Genomic DNA, 20,828 nt, shown 5'->3' with positions numbered 1-20,828 from the left:
ACATTGGTGGGTGGTGGTGCTGACGGTTTTTACTGAAGTTGGTGAGGGGAGGGGTTGGTTGACACATTGGTGGGTGGTGGTGCTGACGGTTTTTACTGAAGTTGGTGGGTGAGGGGTTGGTTGACACATTGGTGGGTGGTGGTGCTGACGGTTTTTACTGAAGTTGGTGAGGGGAGGGGTTGGTTGACACATTGGTGGGTGGTGGTGCTGACGGTTTTTACTGAAGTTGGTGGGTGAGGGGTTGGTTGACACATTGGTGGGTGGTGGTGCTGACGGTTTTTACTGAAGTTGGTGGGGGGAGGGGTTGGTTGACACACTGGTGGGTGGTGGTGCTGACGGTTTTTACTGAAGTTGGTGGGGGGAGGGGTTGGTTGACACACTGGTGGGTGGTGGTGCTGACGGTTTTTACTGAAGGTGGTGGGGGAGGGGTTGGTTGACACATTGGTGGGTGGTGGTGCTGACGGTTTTTACTGAAGTTGGTGGGGGGTGGTGTTGGTTGACACATTGGTGGGTGGTGGTGCTGACGGTTTTTACTGAAGTTGGTGGGGGGAGGGGTTGGTTGACACATTGGTGGGTGGTGGTGCTGACGGTTTTTACTGAAGTTGGTGAGGGGAGGGGTTGGTTGACACACTGGTGGGTGGTGGTGCTGACGGTTTTTACTGAAGTTGGTGGGGGGAGGGGTTGGTTGACACATTGGTGGGTGGTGGTGCTGACGGTTTTTACTGAAGTTGGTGGGGGGAGGGGTTGGTTGACACATTGGTGGGTGGTGGTGCTGACGGTTTTTACTGAAGTTGGTGGGGGGAGGGGTTGGTTGACACACTGGTGGGTGGTGGTGCTGACGGTTTTTACTGAAGTTGGTGGGGGAGGGGTTGGTTGACACAATGGTGGGTGGTGGTGCTGACGGTTTTTACTAAAGTTGGTGGGGGAGGGGTTGGTTGACACATTGGTGGGTGGTGGTGCTGACGGTTTTTACTGAAGTTGGTGGGGAGGGGGTTGGTTGACACATTGGTGGGTGGTGGTGCTGACGGTTTTTACTGAAGTTGGTGGGGGAGGGGTTGGTTGACACACTGGTGGGTGGTGGTGCTGACGGTTTTTACTGAAGTTGGTGGGGGAGGGGTTGGTTGACACATTGGTGGGTGGTGGTGCTGACGGTTTTTACTGAAGTTGGTGGGGGGAGGGGGTTGGTTGACACATTGGTGGGTGGTGGTGCTGACGGTTTTTACTGAAGTTGGTGGGGAGGGGGTTGGTTGACACACTGGTGGGTGGTGGTGCTGACGGTTTTTACTGAAGTTGGTGGGTGAGGGGTTGGTTGACACATTGGTGGGTGGTGGCGCTGACGGTGTTTGCTGAAGTTGGTGGGGGAGGGGTTGGTTGACACACTGGTGTGTGGTGGTGCTGACGGTATTTACTGAAGTTGGTGGGGGGAGGGGTTGGTTGACACACTGGTGGGTCGTGGTGCTGATGGTTTTTACTGAAGTTGGTGGGGAGGGGGTTGGTTGACACACTGGTGGGTGGTGGTGCTGACGGTTTTTACTAAAGTTGGTGGGGGAGCGGTTGGTTGACACATTGGTGGGTGGTTGTGCTGACGGTTTTTACTGAAGTTGGTGGGGAGGGGGTTGGTTGACACATTGGTGGGTGGTGGTGCTGACGGTTTTTTACTGAAGTTGGTGGGGGAGGGGTTGGTTGACACACTGGTGGGTGGTGGTGCTGACGGTTTTTACTGAAGTTGGTGGGGGAGGGGTTGGTTGACACATTGGTGGGTGGTGGTGCTGACGATTTTTACTGAAGTTGGTGGGGAGGGGTTGGTTGACACACTGGTGGGTGGTGGTGCTGACGGTTTTTACTGAAGTTGGTGGGGGAGGGGTTGGTTGACACATTGGTGGGTGGTGGTGCTGACGGTTTTTACTGAAGTTGGTGGGGGGAGGGGTTGGTTGACACATTGGTGGGTGGTGGTGCTGACGGTTTTTACTGAAGTTGGTGGGTGAGGGGTTGGTTGACACATTGGTGAGTGGTGGTGCTGACGGTTTTTACTGAAGTTGGTGGGGGGAGGGGTTGGTTGACACATTGGTTGGTGGTGGTGCTGACGGTTTTTACTGAAGTTGGTGGGTGAGGGGGTTGGTTGACACACTGGTGGGTGGTGGTGCTGACGGTTTTTACTGAAGTTGGTGGGGGGAGGGGTTGGTTGACACACTGGTGGGTCGTGGTGCTGATGGTTTTTACTGAAGTTGGTGGGGGGAGGGGTTGGTTGACACACTGGTGGGTGGTGGTGCTGACGGTTTTTACTGAAGTTGTTGGGGGGAGGGGTTGGTTGACACACTGGTGGGTGGTGGTGCTGACGGTTTTTACTGAAGTTGTTGGGGGGAGGGGTTGGTTGACACACTGGTGGGTGGTGGTGCTGACGGTTTTTACTGAAGTTGGTGGGGGGAGGGGTTGGTTGACACATTGGTGGGTGGTGGTGCTGACGGTTTTTACTGAAGGTGGTGGGGGAGGGGTTGGTTGACACATTGGTGGGTGGTGGTGCTGACGGTTTTTACTGAAGTTGGTGGGGGGTGGTGTTGGTTGACACATTGGTGGGTGGTGGTGCTGACGGTTTTTACTGAAGTTGGTGGGGGAGGGGTTGGTTGACACATTGGTGGGTGGTGGTGCTGACGGTTTTTTACTGAAGTTGTTGGGGGGAGGGGTTGGTTGACACATTGGTGGGTGGTGGTGCTGACGGTTTTTACTGAAGTTGTTGGGGGGAGGGGTTGGTTGACACACTGGTGGGTGGTGGTGCTGACGGTTTTTACTGAAGTTGGTGGGGGGAGGGGTTGGTTGACACATTGGTGGGTGGTGGTGCTGACGGTTTTTACTGAAGTTGGTGGGGGGAGGGGTTGGTTGACACACTGGTGGGTGGTGGTGCTGACGGTGTTTACTGAAGTTGGTGGGGGAGGGGGTTGGTTGACACACTGGTGGGTCGTGGTGCTGACGGTTTTTACTGAAGTTGGTGGGGGAGGGGTTGGTTGTCACATTGGTGGGTGGTGGTGCTGACGATTTTTACTGAAGTTGGTGGGGGGAGGGGTTGGTTGACACATTGGTGGGTGGTGGTGCTGACGGTTTTTACTGAAGGTGGTGGGGGAGGGGTTGGTTGACACATTGGTGGGTGGTGGTGCTGACGGTTTTTACTGAAGTTGGTGGGGGAGGGGTTGGTTGACACGTTGGTGGGTGGTGGTGCTGACGGTTTTTACTGAAGTTGGTGAGGGGAGGGTTTGGTTGACACATTGGTGGGTGGTGGTGCTGACGGTTTTTTACTGAAGTTGGTGGGGGAGGGGTTGGTTGACACACTGGTGGGTGGTGGTGCTGACGGTTTTTACTGAAGTTGTTGGGGGGAGGGGTTGGTTGACACATTGGTGGGTGGTGGTGCTGACGGTTTTTACTGAAGTTGGTGGGGGAGGGGTTGGTTGTCACATTGGTGGGTGGTGGTGCTGACGGTTTTTACTGAAGTTGTTGGGGGGAGGGGTTGGTTGACACATTGGTGGGTGGTGGTGCTGACGGTTTTTACTGAAGTTGGTGGGGGAGGGGTTGGTTGACACACTGATGGTTTGCTGCAGCCTGCATGGGGGATGGGGAGAGGGGGCTTTGGGGTTCTAACGTTTTTCTTTCATTCGTTCTTTTGGAGTTCGTCTGTTTTTCATGGCTGCCTGGTTGTATACTGTATTCTTTATCTGATAATAGATGGAATTATCTGGAAAGATGACAATGAAGAAGAGTAGAGAGTTGTTTCTGAGGACTGAGCTGCTGTTCCTCCAGACTCATCTGCTACTCCGGGAGGGCTACAGACCAACAGCAGTGATAGTTCGCACCTTATAACAGCCACAAACTACACCATCTATTAGTGCTGCAGCAGCTTTCCAGATGTGTTGTCTTGTTCAGCACCATGCTGAGTGAAAAATAAAAGCTTTTCAGGGCTGCTGAAGAAGGAATTGAGGTATTTTTAATGTGTACACTTACCAGACCACCCACCAGCCATCCAACAGCCCACTTTCTTACCATGGTGGACCATACCCCCTGGTGGCCAGAGGTATTCTCTCTAGCATTGACAATGGCTTGGGTGTTCATCAGCCCCTGGGTTTCCCAGTTTGACACCTATCTGATATTTCCTCTGACCACAGTTCCAAGTTCATATCAGACCTCGTTGCTGCGATGGCACAGGACCGGGCATGGTCTACATCACATTACAGTGTATCACATGCAGTCCAATGGCCTGGGTGAGCAGTTTCACCACCCCTTAAAGACTACTCTGTGGGCTTCCCTGATGGGTAAATGTTGACATAATCATCGCTTGTGGGTCCTGCTAGGGCTCAGAACATCTCCAAAGGAGGACCTACAGTTGTCTGCGGCTGAGTTGGTATATGGACAGCTGTTACAAGTGCCAGGAGATTTTATTCCTGATGCTATGATCACCTGGTCTGCCTCTCAACAGCATTCTGCCTTCCTCAGTGAATTCAAGATTCAACATATTTAATTCAAAGTAAATTATACAACCTTGAGATTTGTTTGTTTATAGGCAGCCACAAAGCATGAAACCCAAGATAATCCAGTTAAAAAGCCAACTCCCAGCCCTCGGTGTGCACAGAGAAAGGGAAAAAAACCACAAATCCTGGAAGCAATAGAAGCAAGCAACAACAACAGCATTCTGAACCAAACTGTGTTCTTAGATCCAAATGTTAACACCCAAACAACAAGAACACATTTTTCTTTTGTTTAAACGACTTTACTTCCAATGTCTCCGTTCGATACCTGAGCAGTGACACCTTTACATCCCACAATCGTCTCCCTCTACCCACACACATGTGCATAACAGGGACAGTACACATGTGTACTAAATACTTACATAAACCAAATGAACAGAACTCAGCAAACTCCCATTCTTTTTATGTATGTATTAAAAAATTAAATTTGAAAACAATTTTAAGACAATTCAAATGTCCATTAGGATATGGGATTTAGTTCTATCCCTAGAAATTAATACAATTCTTAAGGTACTAAATGCGTTCACTAAGGGCTTTTAACAGCACAAGAGCTGGAGCTTCTTTCTTTGTCAGACAGTCAGCTAGTTGTTCATTTGTAGTTGACCATAACGTGATGAATTTTCTGTGCTTGGATAAGTTCTTTGATGCTACGTATCTCTAGATGAAGCCTCTTCTCTGTAACTGACTTGGCGATTTGATGACATCAACCAGAGTAGTTGTCTGTGATATAAGTTATATGTAGACCGCTCTTCTTTGGGTCACCATGGAAAAGCTCAGAATATAGCATAACCAGAAAAACAACATTGTCAATACCTTCAGACATTGCAAGGCTTTCTCCAGCCAGAAAACTCTGGACAACTCTACAGATCATTTTTTGATTGGCAATAGAGAGGTGAAAATCTTCCCTCGTCTCCCTTCAGTACAATAAAATGTCCCCCTTGAATAACTTCATCAGGAAGATTTCCAAGTGGGGCATCACTGAAGACAACGAGCCTCAGTGAGCTGTTGAAACTTCACGACTACCTTTTCAGATTGAATTCTACACGCTATCTTGTCTGCCTCACGTAAAGTTTGTACTGTGGCACTTCTTGTGCTGGACGCCAAGTTGCAGCATCAAACATGATGTCAGCTCTGCTCTGCCTTGTCACCCACAGAATCTGACCTACCTTTGATCTAAGTCGCTCCACTCCAGCTTCACACAACATCCTGTCAGTGGCATGTGAAGATTCCATGTGGATTGTCCGAAGATTCCTGATGTAGCTTTCTTTGTGCAGTTGTACTGTCCCGTCAACAACAAGGATGTCTATCCCTACATAGCAGAATCTGTCGTGTTCCTCCTGAAAGCTGACTTTCGCTGAGGGATAGCTGTTGTGAGCCTCCCCGTATGAAATCATCTACATGACAGGCAAGTACTCCAATCACAGGATATCCTGAATCGTGCCAATAAAAAAAAGTTGGATCCACTCGTGATAGCTTTCCATCTGTTTTCAACATTATTTTCTTGACCTTTTTGTACTACCCAGGTGATGCATCTGCTGGACTGTACACACACTTACTGAGTTTCCACACTGTTCCTTTGCTTCTAGCTTCAGGAGGGGGTTTAATGTAAATGTCACTTGACAGCTCCATTTCCTGTAAGAATAAGGATTTTGTATCCACGCAATGGGGTTGCCAATCCTTTTGACATATCACTGAGAAAAGTAGTCAGAGAGACTCTGATGCACCTGTTGGTAAGTCTTTCGGAGTTCTATCTTCAGTTCCTCAAAACTTCCAGCCACCAGGCATGTTTTTGGTATAATTCCTGTCGGAGTTTCTTTCAGGGTATATACCCATCTTGTAGACTCTACCTTCTGGCCAATCTCTCTAGCTACCTCAAACACTCCTTTATTTTCTCCAACTTCTGATTTCATCCTGATTTTGCAGATTCAAACATCACCTCTTTAGTTACTAGGACATCTTCACCTTGATATTTCTCAGATGGTCCAGCCTGATTCAGTATGTAGTCTGTCTGCAGTGCCAGTGACCGTGACTGGTTCTAGGTAATCCAAGTTGTACCAACTTCTGTTTCTCCCAGTGCCTTTGCCTACTAATCCTAAGACTTCAGCTTCATATGAAATAGAATAGGTTATGAGAATAGGTTGTGTGAACTCGGCCTTTTCTCCATGGAACGAAGGAGGATGAGAGGTGACCTGATAGAGGTGTATAAGATGATGAGAGGCATTGATTGTGTGGATAGTCAGAGGCTTTTTCCCAGGGCTGAAATGGTTGCCACAAGAGGGCACAGGTTTAAGGTGCTGGGAATAGGTACAGAGGAGATGTCAGGGGTAAGTTTTTTACTCCGAGAGTGGTGAGTGTGTGGAATGGGCTGCCGGCGACAGTGGTGGAGGCGGATACGATAGGGTCTTTTAAGAGACTTTTCGATAGGTACATGGAGCTTAGTAAAATAGAGGGCTATAGGTAAGCCTAGTAATTTCCAGGGTAGGGACATGTTCGGCACAACTTTGTGAGCCAAAGGGCCTATATTGTGCTATGGGTTTTCTATCCAGGCAACATCCTTGTAAATCTCCTCTTCACCCTTTCTATGGTTTCCACATCCTTCCTGTAGTGAGGTGACCAGAACTGAGCACAGTACTTCAAGTGGGGTCTGACCAGGGTCCTATATAGCTACAACATTACCTCTCGGCTCCTAAATTCAATTCCACGATTGATGAAGGCCAATACACCGTACGCCTTCTTATCCACAGAGTCAACCTGTGCAGCTGCTTTGAGCGTCCTATGGACTCGGACCCCAAGATCCCTCTGATCCTCCATACTGCCAAGAGTCTTACCATTAATACTATATTCTGCCATCATATTTAACATGAATGCAAAGAAAGACAAGCTAATGATTGGGTACAAATACAGACAGCAAAGAGTTAAATTGTACCACAGAGCCAAGATTCAAAAGGGCAAAGAATGTAGAACTGAAGGTGCTGCATTTAAATGCATGTAATATTCGGAATAAGGTGGAGAAACTCGTGGTACAATTAGAAATTGATTGGTATGACATTGTGGACATCACTGAGTTGTGGCTTAAAGAGGACCATAGTTGGGAGATTAACATTAAAGGATATACTTGGTATTGAAAGGTCAGGCAAGAAGACATAGGGAATGGTCTGGCGCTGTTGGTAAGAGCTGAAATTACATCTTTAGAAAGAGGTGACATAGGGTGAGAAAATGTTGAACTTTTGTGGGTGGAGTTAAGAAACAGCAAGGGTAAAACACCATTCTGGGAATCATATATAGGCCTTGAAATAGTAGCCGAGATGTGGGGTTGAGGTTGCAAAGGGAGCTGGAAAGGGCAAGTAATAAGCGGAATGTCACAATTTTAATAGAGGACTTCAATATGCAAGGGAACTGGGAGAATCAGTTTGGTGTTGAATTGCAAGAGAGGAAGTTTGTTGAATACCTATGAGATGGCTTTCTAGAGCAGCTTGTGCCTGAGCCTACTCGGGGAAAGGCTGTCTTAGATTGTGATAACCCAGATCTTACTAGTCAGCTGAATGTAAAGGAACCCTTGGAAGGCAGTGACATAATATGATTGAATTCATACTGCAAATTGAGAGGGAGAAGCACAGTCACATGTATCAGTATCACGATGGAATAAAGGGAATGACAGAGGCATGAGAGAGGAGCTTGTCCAGGTGGATTGGAGGAGGATACCAGCAGGGATGATGGCAGAGCAGACATAGCTGAAGTTTCTGGGAATAATTCACAAGGCGCAGGATAGATATGTCCCACAGTAGTAGAAGTTCTCAAATGATAGGGATAGGCAACCATGGCAGACAAGGGAAGCTAAGGACTACATAAAAGCCAAGAAAAGGGCCTATAAGGTAGCAAAAGAAGGGAGGAAGGTAAAAGAAAGAAAATTATTGGCCAGTTAGGCTAACCTCAGTGTTGGGAAATTGTTAGAGCCTATTATTAAGGATGACATTTTGCAGTACTTGGTGATTAATGATAAAATAATTCCAAGTCAGCATGGTTTATGTAAAGGGAAATCTTGCCTGATAAATCTGTTAGAGTTCTTGAGGACATAACTTGGATTTTCAAAAAGCCCTTGATAAGGTGCCGTACATCAGATAAAATCCTATGGCATTACTGGCATGGATAGGGCAATGGCTGGGGCAGTGAGTGGCAATAAAAGGGTTTGTTCTGGTTGGCTGCCAGTGACTAGTGTTGATCCTTAGGTGTCAGTTTTGGGACTGTTACTTTTCACATTGTTTGACAATGACTTGGATAATGGAATTGATGGCTTTGTGGCAAAGTTTGTGGATGATATGAAAATAGGTGGAGGAGTAGGTAGTGCTGAGTAAACAATGTGTTTGCAGCAGGACATAAGCAGATTGCAGAATGGACAAAAAAGTGACAGATGGAATACAGTGTTGGGAAATGTATGATAATGCATTTTGCTAGAAAGAATAATAGAGCGGACTAATTTCAAAACGTAGAGAATGTTCAAACATCAGACTTTGGAATCCTCATGCAAGACTCTCAGAAGTGTAATTTACAGATTGAGTCTATTGGAAAGAAGGCAGGTGCAATGTTGGCATTTATTTCAAAGCAAATAGAATATAAAAGCAAGGAGATAATGCTGAGCCTTTATAAGACACTAGTCAGGCTGCACTTGGAGTATTGTCAACAGTTTTGGGCCCCATATCTCAGAAAGGATGTGCAGTCATTGGAGAGAGGTCAGAGGTGGTTCACAAGGATGATTCCAGGAATGAAGGGGTTAACATAAGAGGAAATTTTGGCAGCTTTGGGCCTGTACTCACTGGAATTTTGAAGAGTGCGTGGGGATCTCATTGAAACCTAGTGAATGTTGAAAGGGTGGATGTGAGGAGGATGTTTCCTATGGAGGAGTATCCAGAATTAGAGGGCACAGCCTCATAATTGAGGGGCGACCTTTTAGAACAGGGGCAAGGAGAATTTTTTTTTAGCCAGAGAGTAGTGAATCTGTGGAATGCTCTGCCACAGACTGCAGTGGAGGCCAAGTCCACGGGTACATTTAAGACGGAAGTTGATCATTTCCTGATCGGTCAGGGCTTCGAAGGATATGGCGAGAAGGCATCATGTGCGAAGGTGTACGGGGTTGACTGTGATAAGGGGTCAGCCATGATGAAATTGTCAGAGCAGACTCAATGGGCTGAATGGCGTTATCTTGCTCCTGTGTCTTATGGTCTTATGTGGAGATACCACACTCCTTACTCCAGTTCATGTAGGTCTATGGCTCCTGTCTCATTGTATTCGGATACTAGTGGCAGGTAAACTGCAGGCTTTGGCTTTCCAAACTTTTGGCACATCTCACAGCTGTCAATTATCTGCTATAGGGTGGAAAAATAATCTGCATCTTTGTTTCCAAGACATCTGCAGTATACCAGCCATTCAAGTGTGTTTGTGCAGTGAAAATTACAACTGAGAAGCTTAATGGTCTGAGGCTGGGTAAATCTCCTGGACCTGATGGAATGCACCCTCGAGTTCTGAAGAAAGTAGCTGGAGAGATTGCGGAGGCACTAACAATGATCTTTCAAGAATCGATAGATTCAGGCATTGTATCAGATGACTGGAAAATTGCAAATTTTACTCTGTTATTTAAGAAGGGTGGGAGGCAGCAGAAAGGAAACTATAGACCTGTTAGTCTGATATCAATGGTTGGGAAGTTGTTGGAATCGATTGTTAGAGATGAGATTACGGAGTACCTGGAGGCACATGACAAGATAGGCCAAAGCCAGCATGGTTTCCTGAAAAGAAAATTCTGCCTGACAAACTTACTTCAATTCTTTGAGGAAATTATAAGCAGGGTAGACAAAGAAGATGCAGTAGACATGGGGTACTTTGATTTTCAGAAGGCCTTTCACAAGGTGTCACACATGAGGATGCTTAGCAGGATAAGAACCCATAGAATTACAGGGAAGTTACCAGTGTAGGTGGAGCATTGGCTGGTCATCAGAAAACAGAGAGTGGGAATAAAGGGATCCTACTCTGGCTGGCTGCCGGTTACCAGTGGGGTTCCACAGGGGTCGGTGTTGGGACCGCTGCTTTTTACGATGTATGTCAATGACTTGGACTGTGGTATTAATAGATTTGTGGCTAAATTTGCTGATGATATAAAGATAGGTGGAGGAGCGGGTAGTGTTGAGGAAACAGACAGCCTGCAGACAGACTTAGATAGTTTAGGGGAATGGGCAAAGAAGTGGCAAATGAAATACAATATTGGAAAGTATATGGTCATGTACTTTGGTGGAAAAAATAAATGGGCAGACTATTATTTGGATGGGGAGAGAATTCAAAATGTAGATGCAAAGGGACTTGGGAGTCCTTGTGCAGGATACCCTAAAGGTTAACCTCCAGGTAGAGTCAATTGTGAAGAAGGCAAATGCAATGTTGGCATTCATTTTTCGAGGTATAGAATATAAGAGCAGGTTTATGATATTAAGGCCCGATAAGGCACTCATGAGACCACACTTGGAGTATTGTGTGCAGTTTGGAGCTCCTTATTTTAGAAAGGATATACTGACATTGGAGAGAGTTCAGAGAAGATTCACGAGAATGATTCCAGGAGTGAAAGGGTTACCGTATGAGGAACATCTGGCAGCTCTTGGGCTGTATTCCCTGGAGTTCAGGAGATTGAGGGGGATCTCATAGAAACATTCCGAATGTTAAAAGGCCTCAGCAGATTAGATATGGCAAAGTTATTTCCCATGGTAGAGGATTCGAGGACAAGAGGGCACAAATTCAGAATTGAAGGACATCTTTTTAGAACTGAGGTGCGGAGAAATTATTTTAGTCAGAGGGTGGTAAATCTGTGGAATTTGTTGCCATGAACGGCTGTGGAGGCAAAGTCATTGGGTGCATTTAGGACAGAGATAGATAGGTTCTTGATTAGTCAGGGCATCAAAGGGTATGGGGAGAAAGCAGGGGAATGGGGCTGACTGGAAGAATTGGATCAGCCCATGTTGAATGACAGAGCAGACTCGATGGGCTGAATGGCCTACTTCTGCTCCTATATCTTATGGCTTTATGGTCATATGATCAAAATCTCTGTCTCAGGTGTCTTTGAATTAGTAATTGATTCCTTTGTAAACAGTGTGATATGGCACACTTCTACATCTTCAGCTTTGCTATTTTGTTCAGTTAGCCTAACTTGTTCGTTTCTGTGCAGTTTCTTGCCCAGTGGTAAATACTTTGACATATCACACATTTTGATCTCCTACCATACTTGTTTCTTGGATTTGTGTCAGGTAATGGTGGCCTTGTCTGGTCCCTCTGGGATCTACGCTTGCTATACTTTTGTTTTTGCTCAGTGAAGTATGCCATTTCCTGACTCAAACTAATTCCGACTGTTGTCTTAGTGGCCTTTTCTCCAAAAATCCTCTTCATTGCTGATTTCATAGGTGCAAATGTAAGTTCTGTGCATGCAGTTAACACTAGATAATACAGAGGCTGGTACCCGTGATGGAGCTGACTCAGTTTACAACCCTTTGCAACTTATTTCAATCCTGTGCAGTAGTTTCCCCCCACCTCCCATCCTAAACAGCCAGTCAGAATGCTCTCCATGGTACATCTGTAGAACTTTGTGAGGGTTTTAAGTGACATACCAAATATTGAGTGCAAGGTTGTTGCTGCAACGCCACTCAACTAGTTAATACATCTCACTCCAGTACACCCTCACATCACCATCTGAAGCTGTGCCAACAATGGATGTATCATCAGCAAATTTATAGATGGCATTTGAGCTACATCTAGCCACACAGTCACGGCTGCAGAGAGAGTAGAGCAGTGGGCTAAGCACACACCCCTGAGGTGCACCAGTGTTGATTACCAGTGAGGAGGAGATAGTATTTCTAATGCACACAGATTGTGGTCTTCCAGTTAGGAAGCTGAGGATCCAGATGCAGAGGGAAGTACAGAGGTCCAGGTTCTGTAGCTTTTTCTATCAGGACTGTAGAAATGATAGTTGGAACAGAGAGCAAAGATGCTTATCATAGATAGGAGGAGTAAATCTGAATGTATTTCAGTAGATCACCTTAAACCAGCCCACCAAGAGCTGTGGGATTCTGCTATGCTGCCCCTGGCATCACAACATGATCATGAGCACATAAACACATCTTTGGATGAGCCAGAGGCACCTGCTGTTACCCCACCAATGGAATACAGGACCCCACTTCACAAAAAAATAAAATCAAAGCAATAGTGATAAACGTGGACGCTGAAAAGGCATTTGATTCGGTTCAATGGAATTTTCTTTTCAGAGTTTTACATAGATTTGGTTTCCAAGACACAATTATTAAACTATACAGACACTACATGACAACCCTACTGCTAGGATTAAAATCAATGGATATTTATCAAATAGTCTTACCCTAGAAAGGGGCACGAGACAGGGCTGTGCATGGTCCCCGCTACACTTCGCATTATATCTGGAACCATTAGCCCAATACATCAGACAAAATGAAGATATCAGGGGAATTACTATTAAAGGGACAGAGCATAAATTGGCTTGTTATGTGGATGACATTTTGATCTATCTAGGGCAACCAACATACTCTTTACCTAAATTGATGCAATCCTTTGAACAATATGGTCAATTATCAGGATACAAGATCAACATAGATAAAACCCAATTACTTTCATATAACTATAGCCCACCAAGAGAAATTGAAAGTAGATATCCCTGGGCATGGCACACAGAGTCTTGGGCATCATTTGGGCATCATTATGCCAAATGATTTGGCAAAATTATCAGAATGTAATTATCAGCCTTTACATAAAAAATTAAGGAAGATGTGGCAAGATGGAACCTGATTCCTTTTTTCAGTCTCAGTTCAAGGATTGAGTCTATTAAAATGAATATACTGCCCAGACTGTTATATCTCTTTCAGACCCTACCAATAGAGATTAATCATAATCAATTCAATGAATGGAACAAGATGTTATCAAGGCATATTTGGCAAGGTAAAAGGCCTAGAGTTCATCTCAAAACTTTGCAATTAGAAAAGGAAAAGGGGGGATGGGGCCTACCTTCTCTTAGAGATAATTATTTTGCAGCACAGTTGAGAGCTGTGATATGTTGGTGCAACCCATCATATGACGCTCAATGGAAAAGCATTGAGAAGCGGGTACTTCCCATCCCCATACAAGCAATTTTGGCTGATAACAACTTGCAAAGTTACATAAATATTATTGATAACCCATGGGTGAAATTGACTCTTAAAATATGGAAAACTACTATAAAAGAATATAATCTAGAGGGAGATATTGCAATTCTTAAATGGTGTGCATATGACTCAGATTTTACACGAAATAAATTGGATGCTAGATTTAAGGACTGGACAGCTAAAGGAATAACAGTTCTTTGCAACATGATAAAAGAAGGAACACTGTTCAGTTTTGAAATGCTTAAAGAGAAACACTTATTAGAAAAACAAGATTTTTATCGGTATTTACAGATGCGACAATATGTTAATAAGACGCTTAAAAATGTAACCAAGGCAAATACATGCTTGATAGAGCTCTTTAGAAAAGCATATAATTCAGATAATGGTAGTAGAATCATTTCAAGCATGTATAAGGGGTTGTCAAATCTAAAAACACATTCGACTTCATACATTAAAACAAAATGGGAGAAGGAAGGAAGGATAATTATATCTGAGGAGGAATGGACAATAATATGGAAGTATCAATGGAAGTGTACCAGTTCACAGAAATGGAGGGAGTTTGGATGGAAAAACTTGATAAGATATTTTATTACACCCTCTCAGAAATCCCATTATGATGGCAACCTCCCTGTTTGCTGGAGAAATTGTGGAAATCAAAATGCAAATCATTATCATATTTTTTGGGACTGCCCTGTTACCAAAGACTGTTGGAGGGGGTTACACAATGCCCTACAAGACACCTTTAAATGTGAAATACCCTTGGAGAGTAAGACCATATATTTTGGATATATACCTCAAGAATGGTTGAAAAGAGATAAATATTTAATGAATATACTGTTGGTGGCTGGTAAAAAGACTCTTACTAGGAAATGGTTATCACAGGAGAGCCCAACTTTAAATACATGGATGGAAATTACAATGGACATTTACAAAATGGAGAAGATAACAGCGTCTGTTAATCATATGCTGGAATAATTTGATTCATACTGGGAAAAATGGTTTAACTACATAATGCCTCATGGGCCTGATTTTATTCTCACAAATCAATGAATATGTTGTGAAAAAGATCACTCCCTACTTGTACATAGTTTTTTCCTTTTGCTTGTTTTTTCTTTCCACTCTTTTCTATAAGTGTATACCTCAAATAAATACTTTGTGGAGGTTTGTGATATATATGATTATATGATATATATGTACAATGTCTGAAATACATCTTATGGAAATGTTTGTTTGATGATGAACTTCAATAAAAAAAATTACAAAAAAAAGGAATATAGGACCCAAGCTGGGCAGCCCCTCCGAGCTGCAGACAGGCTCACATTGCCGGTTTTGTGCCTGTATAGGTAATGTAATTGGTGAAAACTTATGCATAATTCACAACCACCAACATTGAGTTAGAGTTCACTTAGGAGTCTGGTCTGACATGATAACGTAATGACGTGAAGCTCTTGTTTTGTGTTTGGTTGATAACAAAAGTGAGTTGTTACAGTTTTTCTTAAAATTAAAATGCCTCTGCTATTTTATTTATGAAAACCTGCGGTATTAGAAACATAGAATAGAAACATAGAAAACCTACTACACAATACAGGCCCTTCGGCCCACAAAGCTGTGCCGAACATGTCCCTACCTTAGAAATTACCTAGGGTCACTCATAACCCTCTATTTTATCATTTCCACCTTCACCACTGCTGCTGGCAGCCCATTCCACGCACTCACCACTCTCTGTGTAAAAATCTTACCCCTGACATCTCCTCTGTAACTACTTCCAAGCACCTTAAAATATGCCCTCTCCTGCTAGCCATTTCATCCCTGGGAAAAAGCCTCTGACTATCCAATCCACACCATCTTTGCCTCTCATTATCTTGTACACCTCTATCAGGTCAATGCTCATCCTCCATCACTCCAAGGAGAAAAGGCTATTCTCATAAGGCATGCTCCTCAATCCAGGTAACATCCTTGTAAATCTCCTCTGCACCCTTTCTATAGTTTCCATATCGTTCCTGTAGTGAGGTGACCAGAACTGAGCACGGTACTCCAAGAGGGGTCTGACCAGGGTCCTATATAGCTGCAACATTACCTCTCGGCTCTTAAACTCAATCCCATGATTGATGAAGGCCAATGCACTGTATGCCTTCTTAACCACAGAGTCAACCTGCATAGCAGCTTTGAGCGTCCTATTATAGAAAAGATACTAGCATGGATAGAAGATTAGCTGACTGACAGGAGGCAGGAGTAGGATTAAAGGGAGCCTTTTCTAGTTGCCTGGTGGTGACTAATGATGTTCCACAGGGGTCAATGTTTGGACCACTTTTTTCACATTGTAACTCAATGATTTGGCTGATGGAATTAATGGCTTTGTGGCCAAGCTTGCAGATGATACATAGACAGCTGGAGCAGCAGGTAGTCTTGAGGAAGCAGGGAGTCTGCAGAAGGACTTAGACAGATTGGGAGAATGGGCAAAGAAATGTCAGATGAAGTATAGGGCAGGGAAGTCCTTCTGCAAGATTCTCTGAAGGTTAACTTCCAAGATAAGTCATTAGTTAGACTGCACCTGCAGTACTGTGAGCATCTTTGAGTCCAGAGAAGGTTTCACAAGAATGATTCTGGTAATAAAATGATTAACATATGAGGAGCGTTTGATGGCTCTGTGTCTGTACTCGCTGGAGTTTAGAAAAATAAGAGGGAATCTCATTCAAACTTATTGTATGTTGAAAAGGCCTTGATACAGTGGGTGTGGAGAAAATATTTCCTGAAGTGGGGAAGTCTAGGACCAGAGGGCGTAGCCTCAAGACAGAGGGACATTCATTCAGAATAGAGATGATGAGGAATTTCTTTAGCCAGAGGGTAGGGATTCTGTGGAATTCATTGCCACACACAGCTGTGGAGGCCGTCAATGAATATATTTAAAATGGATGTTGATAGGTTATTGATTAGTCAGGGCATCAAAGGTTACAGAAAGAATGCAGGAGAATGGGGTTGAGAGGGATAGTAAATCAGTCATGATGGAATGGTGGATAGACCTAATAGTCTGATTCCACTCCTACTGTATGTCTTATGTCTTATGGACAGTGCATCAGTCTTAACCTGCTTACGCTTCAGTCCCTGTCAATAGTTCTCTCCCAGGATGTTAGTCTTAGAGTCCCAGCCAGTGCATCACTCCCAACACTATCAATCCATTCGTCCCTGCCAGTGCATCACTCCCAACACTATCAATCCATTCGTCCCTGCCAGTGCATCACTCCCAACACTATCAATCCATTAGTCCCTGCCAGTGCATCACTCCCAACACTGTCAATCCACCAGTCCCTGCCAGTGCATCACTCCCAACACTATCAATCCATTAGTCCCTGCTAGTGCATCACTCCCAACACTATCAATCCATTAGTCCCTGCCAGTGCATCACTCCCAACACTGTCAATCCACCAGTCCCTGCCAGTGCATCACTCCCAACACTATCAATCCATTAGTCCCTGCTAGTGCATCACTCCCAACACTGTCAATCCATTAGTCCCTGCCAGTGCATCACTCCCAACACTGTCAATCCACCAGTCCCTGCCAGTGCATCACTCCCAACACTATCAATCCATTAGTCCCTGCCAGTGCATCACTCCCAACACTATCAATCCATTAGTCCCTGCCAGTGCATCACTCCCAACACTGTCAATCCATTAGTCCCTGCCAGTGCATCACTCCCAACACTATCAATCCATTAGTCCCTGCCAGTGCATCACTCCCAACACTATCAATCCATTAATCCCTGCCAGTGCATCACTCCCAACACTATCAATCCATTAGTCCCTGCCAGTGCATCACTCCCAACACTATCAATCCATTAGTCTCTGCCATTGCATCACTCCCAACACTGTCAATCCACCAGTCCCTGCCAGTGCATCACTCCCAACACTATCAATCCACTAGTCCCTGCCAGTGCATCACTCCCAACACTATCAATCCATTAGTCCCTGCCAGTGCATCACTCCCAACACTGTCAATCCACCAGTCCCTGCCAGTGCATCACTCCCAACCCTATCAATCCATTAGTCCCTGCCAGTGCATCACTCCCAACACTATCAATCCATTAGTCCCTGCTAGTGCATCACTCCCAACACTGTCAATCCACCAGTCCCTGCCAGTGCATCACTCCCAACACTATCAATCCATTAGTCCCTGCCAGTGCATCACTCCCAACACTATCAATCCATTAGTCCCTGCCAGTGCATCACTCCCAACACTGTCAATCCACCAGTCCCTGCCAGTGCATCACTCCCAACACTATCAATCCATTAGTCCCTGCCAGTGCATCACTCCCAACACTATCAATCCATTAGTCCCTGCCAGTGCATCACTCCCAACACTATCAATCCATTAGTCCCTGCCAGTGCATCACTCCCAACACTATCAATCCATTCGTCCCTGCCAGTGCATCACTCCCAACACTGTCAATCCATTAGTCCCTGCCAATGCATCACTCCCAACACTATCAATCCATTAGTCCCTGCCAGTGCATCACTCCCAACACTATCAATCCATTAGTCCCTGCCAGTGCATCACTCCCAACACTATCAATCCATTAGTCCCAGCCAGTGCATCACTCCCAACACTATCAATCCATTAGTCTCTGCCAGTGCATCACTCCCAACACTGTCAATCCACCAGTCCCTGCCAGTGCATCACTCCCAACACTATCAATCCATTAGTCCCTGCCAGTGCATCACTCCCAACACTATCAATCCATTAGTCCCTGCCAGTGCATCACTCCCAACACTGTCAATCCACCAGTCCCTGCCAGTGCATCACTCCCAACCCTATCAATACATTAGTCCCTGCCAGTGCATCACTCCCAACACTATCAATCCATTAGTCCCTGCTAGTGCATCACTCCCAACACTATCAATCCACCAGTCCCTGCCAGTGCATCACTCCCAACACTATCAATCCATTAGTCCCTGCCAGTGCATCACTCCCAACACTATCAATCCATTAGTCCCTGCCAGTGCATCACTCCCAACACTGTCAATCCACCAGTCCCTGCCAGTGCATCACTCCCAACACTATCAATCCATTAGTCCCTGCCAGTGCATCACTCCCAACACTATCAATCCATTAGTCCCTGCCAGTGCATCACTCCCAACACTATCAATCCATTAGTCCCTGCCAGTGCATCACTCCCAACACTATCAATCCATTCGTCCCTGCCAGTGCATCACTCCCAACACTGTCAATCCATTAGTCCCTGCCAATGCATCACTCCCAACACTATCAATCCATTAGTCCCTGCCAGTGCATCACTCCCAACACTGTCAATCCACCAGTCCCTGCCAGTGCATCACTCCCAACACTATCAATCCATTAGTCCCTGCCAGTGCATCACTCCCAACACTATCAATCCATTAGTCCCTGCCAGTGCATCACTCCCAACACTGTCAATCCACCAGTCCCTGCCAGTGCATCACTCCCAACACTGTCAATCCACCAGTCCCTGCCAGTGCATCACTCCCAACACTATCAATCCACCAGTCCCTGCCAGTGCATCACTCCCAAATCCTATTGTGCCCTGTGTCCTTTTGCATTAGAACCATTAGTTTCCCCATTGCCAACATTTTCACATCCTCAAAGAAACCCAGAGATTTATCAAACATAATTTCCTTTTCTTAAAACCAGATGACTTCTACTTGACTGACAAAATTTTCCAAATCCCCTTCTTCTTCAGGAATGAATTCCCACTTTTCCCAATAGTTGAAGCTAAGCTAACTATCCATGAGAAATTTCTTTAGCCAGAGGGTAGGGATTCTGTGGAGTTTATCCTTTCTTCAATAGTACGATTATTTGTGCAGTACTTTGAGTTGTCTGGGACCTCTCCAAAATGAAAAGAGCTGATCACAGAAATAAACCTTCAGCCCCTCCTGTCCAAGCCGAAAATCTTCCATGCTAATCCCATTTACCAGTGCGTGAACATTCCCTAAAGCCCTACCATTCCTGGTGTGTGTTCTACTCTCATTACTCCTGGCAAAGTGCATCACCTTACACTTATCAGTCATTGCCATTGCTCCATCCAACTTATCAACATCCTACCTTCTGTCCTGGCCCCTGACTGTCTCTGTCTACATGAAGCAGAAGGGTGATGATTGGATGGATCATACTCACGGGTGAGGATTAGGCACAGCAACATCATCAGGGCGAACCTGAAGGAAGTTCATAATCCACTGACAGCGTGAGATCTTGGGAGGCTGGCTGAGCAGCATTTGTAAGTAGTCAGCTAGGGTGCTCTGTCTGTTCTCTGTGGTTTTGTGACCTTCCAACCATCTGGGAGCTGTAAAGGGTAAAGACCATTAGAAAACAAGACATAGGAGTGTGATTAGGCCATTTGGCCCATAGAGACTACTCCACAATTTCATGGCCCTTACTAGTCAAGTACCTATCAGCCTCTGCTTTACATATACCCAATAATGTGGCCTCCACAGTGACTGTGACAATGAATTCCACAGATTCACCAGCTTCTGCCTAAAGAAATTCCTCCTCACCTCTGTTTTAAATGTACACAGGTATTCTGAGGCTATACTCTCTAGTCCTAGATTCCCCACCTATTGGAAACATTCTCTCAACGTCCACTCTGTCAGGCCTAACAATTGCCAATAGGTTTCACAGAGATCCCCCCACTCATTCTTATAAACTCCAGTGAGTACAGGTCCAGAGCAATCAAATGCTCCACACATTTAACCCTTCCATTCCTGGGTTCATTCTCATAAACATCCTCTGGACTCTCTTCAACACTAGCACATCCTTTATTAAATAAAAACACTCACAACATTCCAAATGTGGTCTGACCAATATTTTATAAAGCCTCAGCATTACGTCTTTGCTTTTATACTTTAGTCTGATCAAAATGAATGCAAGCGTTGCTTTCCTGACAACTGCCTCGACCTTCAAGTTCACCTTTAGTGAACCCTACGCTTGGACCCCCAAGTTCCTTTGCACCTCTGATTTCTGGGTTTGCTCCCTGTCTAGAAAATAATCTACATTTTGTTTTCTTCTACCAAAACACAAGACCATACACTTACCTATGCTGTATTCCATCTGCTACTTCTTGCACATTCTTCTAATTTGTCCTCCTGTAGGCTCCTCATCG

At 45.1% G+C, this 20,828-nt stretch overlaps 1 protein-coding gene across 1 annotated transcript in view; it reads right to left on the bottom strand.

Moving 5' to 3' along the window:
• The window catches only part of ncf1 (neutrophil cytosolic factor 1), a 118,226-nt gene that overhangs the window by 59,997 nt on the left and 37,401 nt on the right, over positions 1-20,828 (bottom strand). The window contains exon 4 of the mRNA XM_073053871.1: positions 19,847-20,012. Within this exon, the coding sequence (XP_072909972.1) occupies positions 19,847-20,012 (166 nt within the window). The remainder of the gene's footprint in view (positions 1-19,846; positions 20,013-20,828) is intronic.

Source organism: Hemitrygon akajei, chromosome 8, assembly GCF_048418815.1.
Source record: "Hemitrygon akajei chromosome 8, sHemAka1.3, whole genome shotgun sequence".
NCBI classification, from domain to species: Eukaryota; Metazoa; Chordata; class Chondrichthyes; order Myliobatiformes; family Dasyatidae; genus Hemitrygon; species Hemitrygon akajei.
The sequence above is the reverse complement of the archived record's forward strand: the minus strand, read 5'-3'. Positions and strand labels throughout refer to the sequence as shown.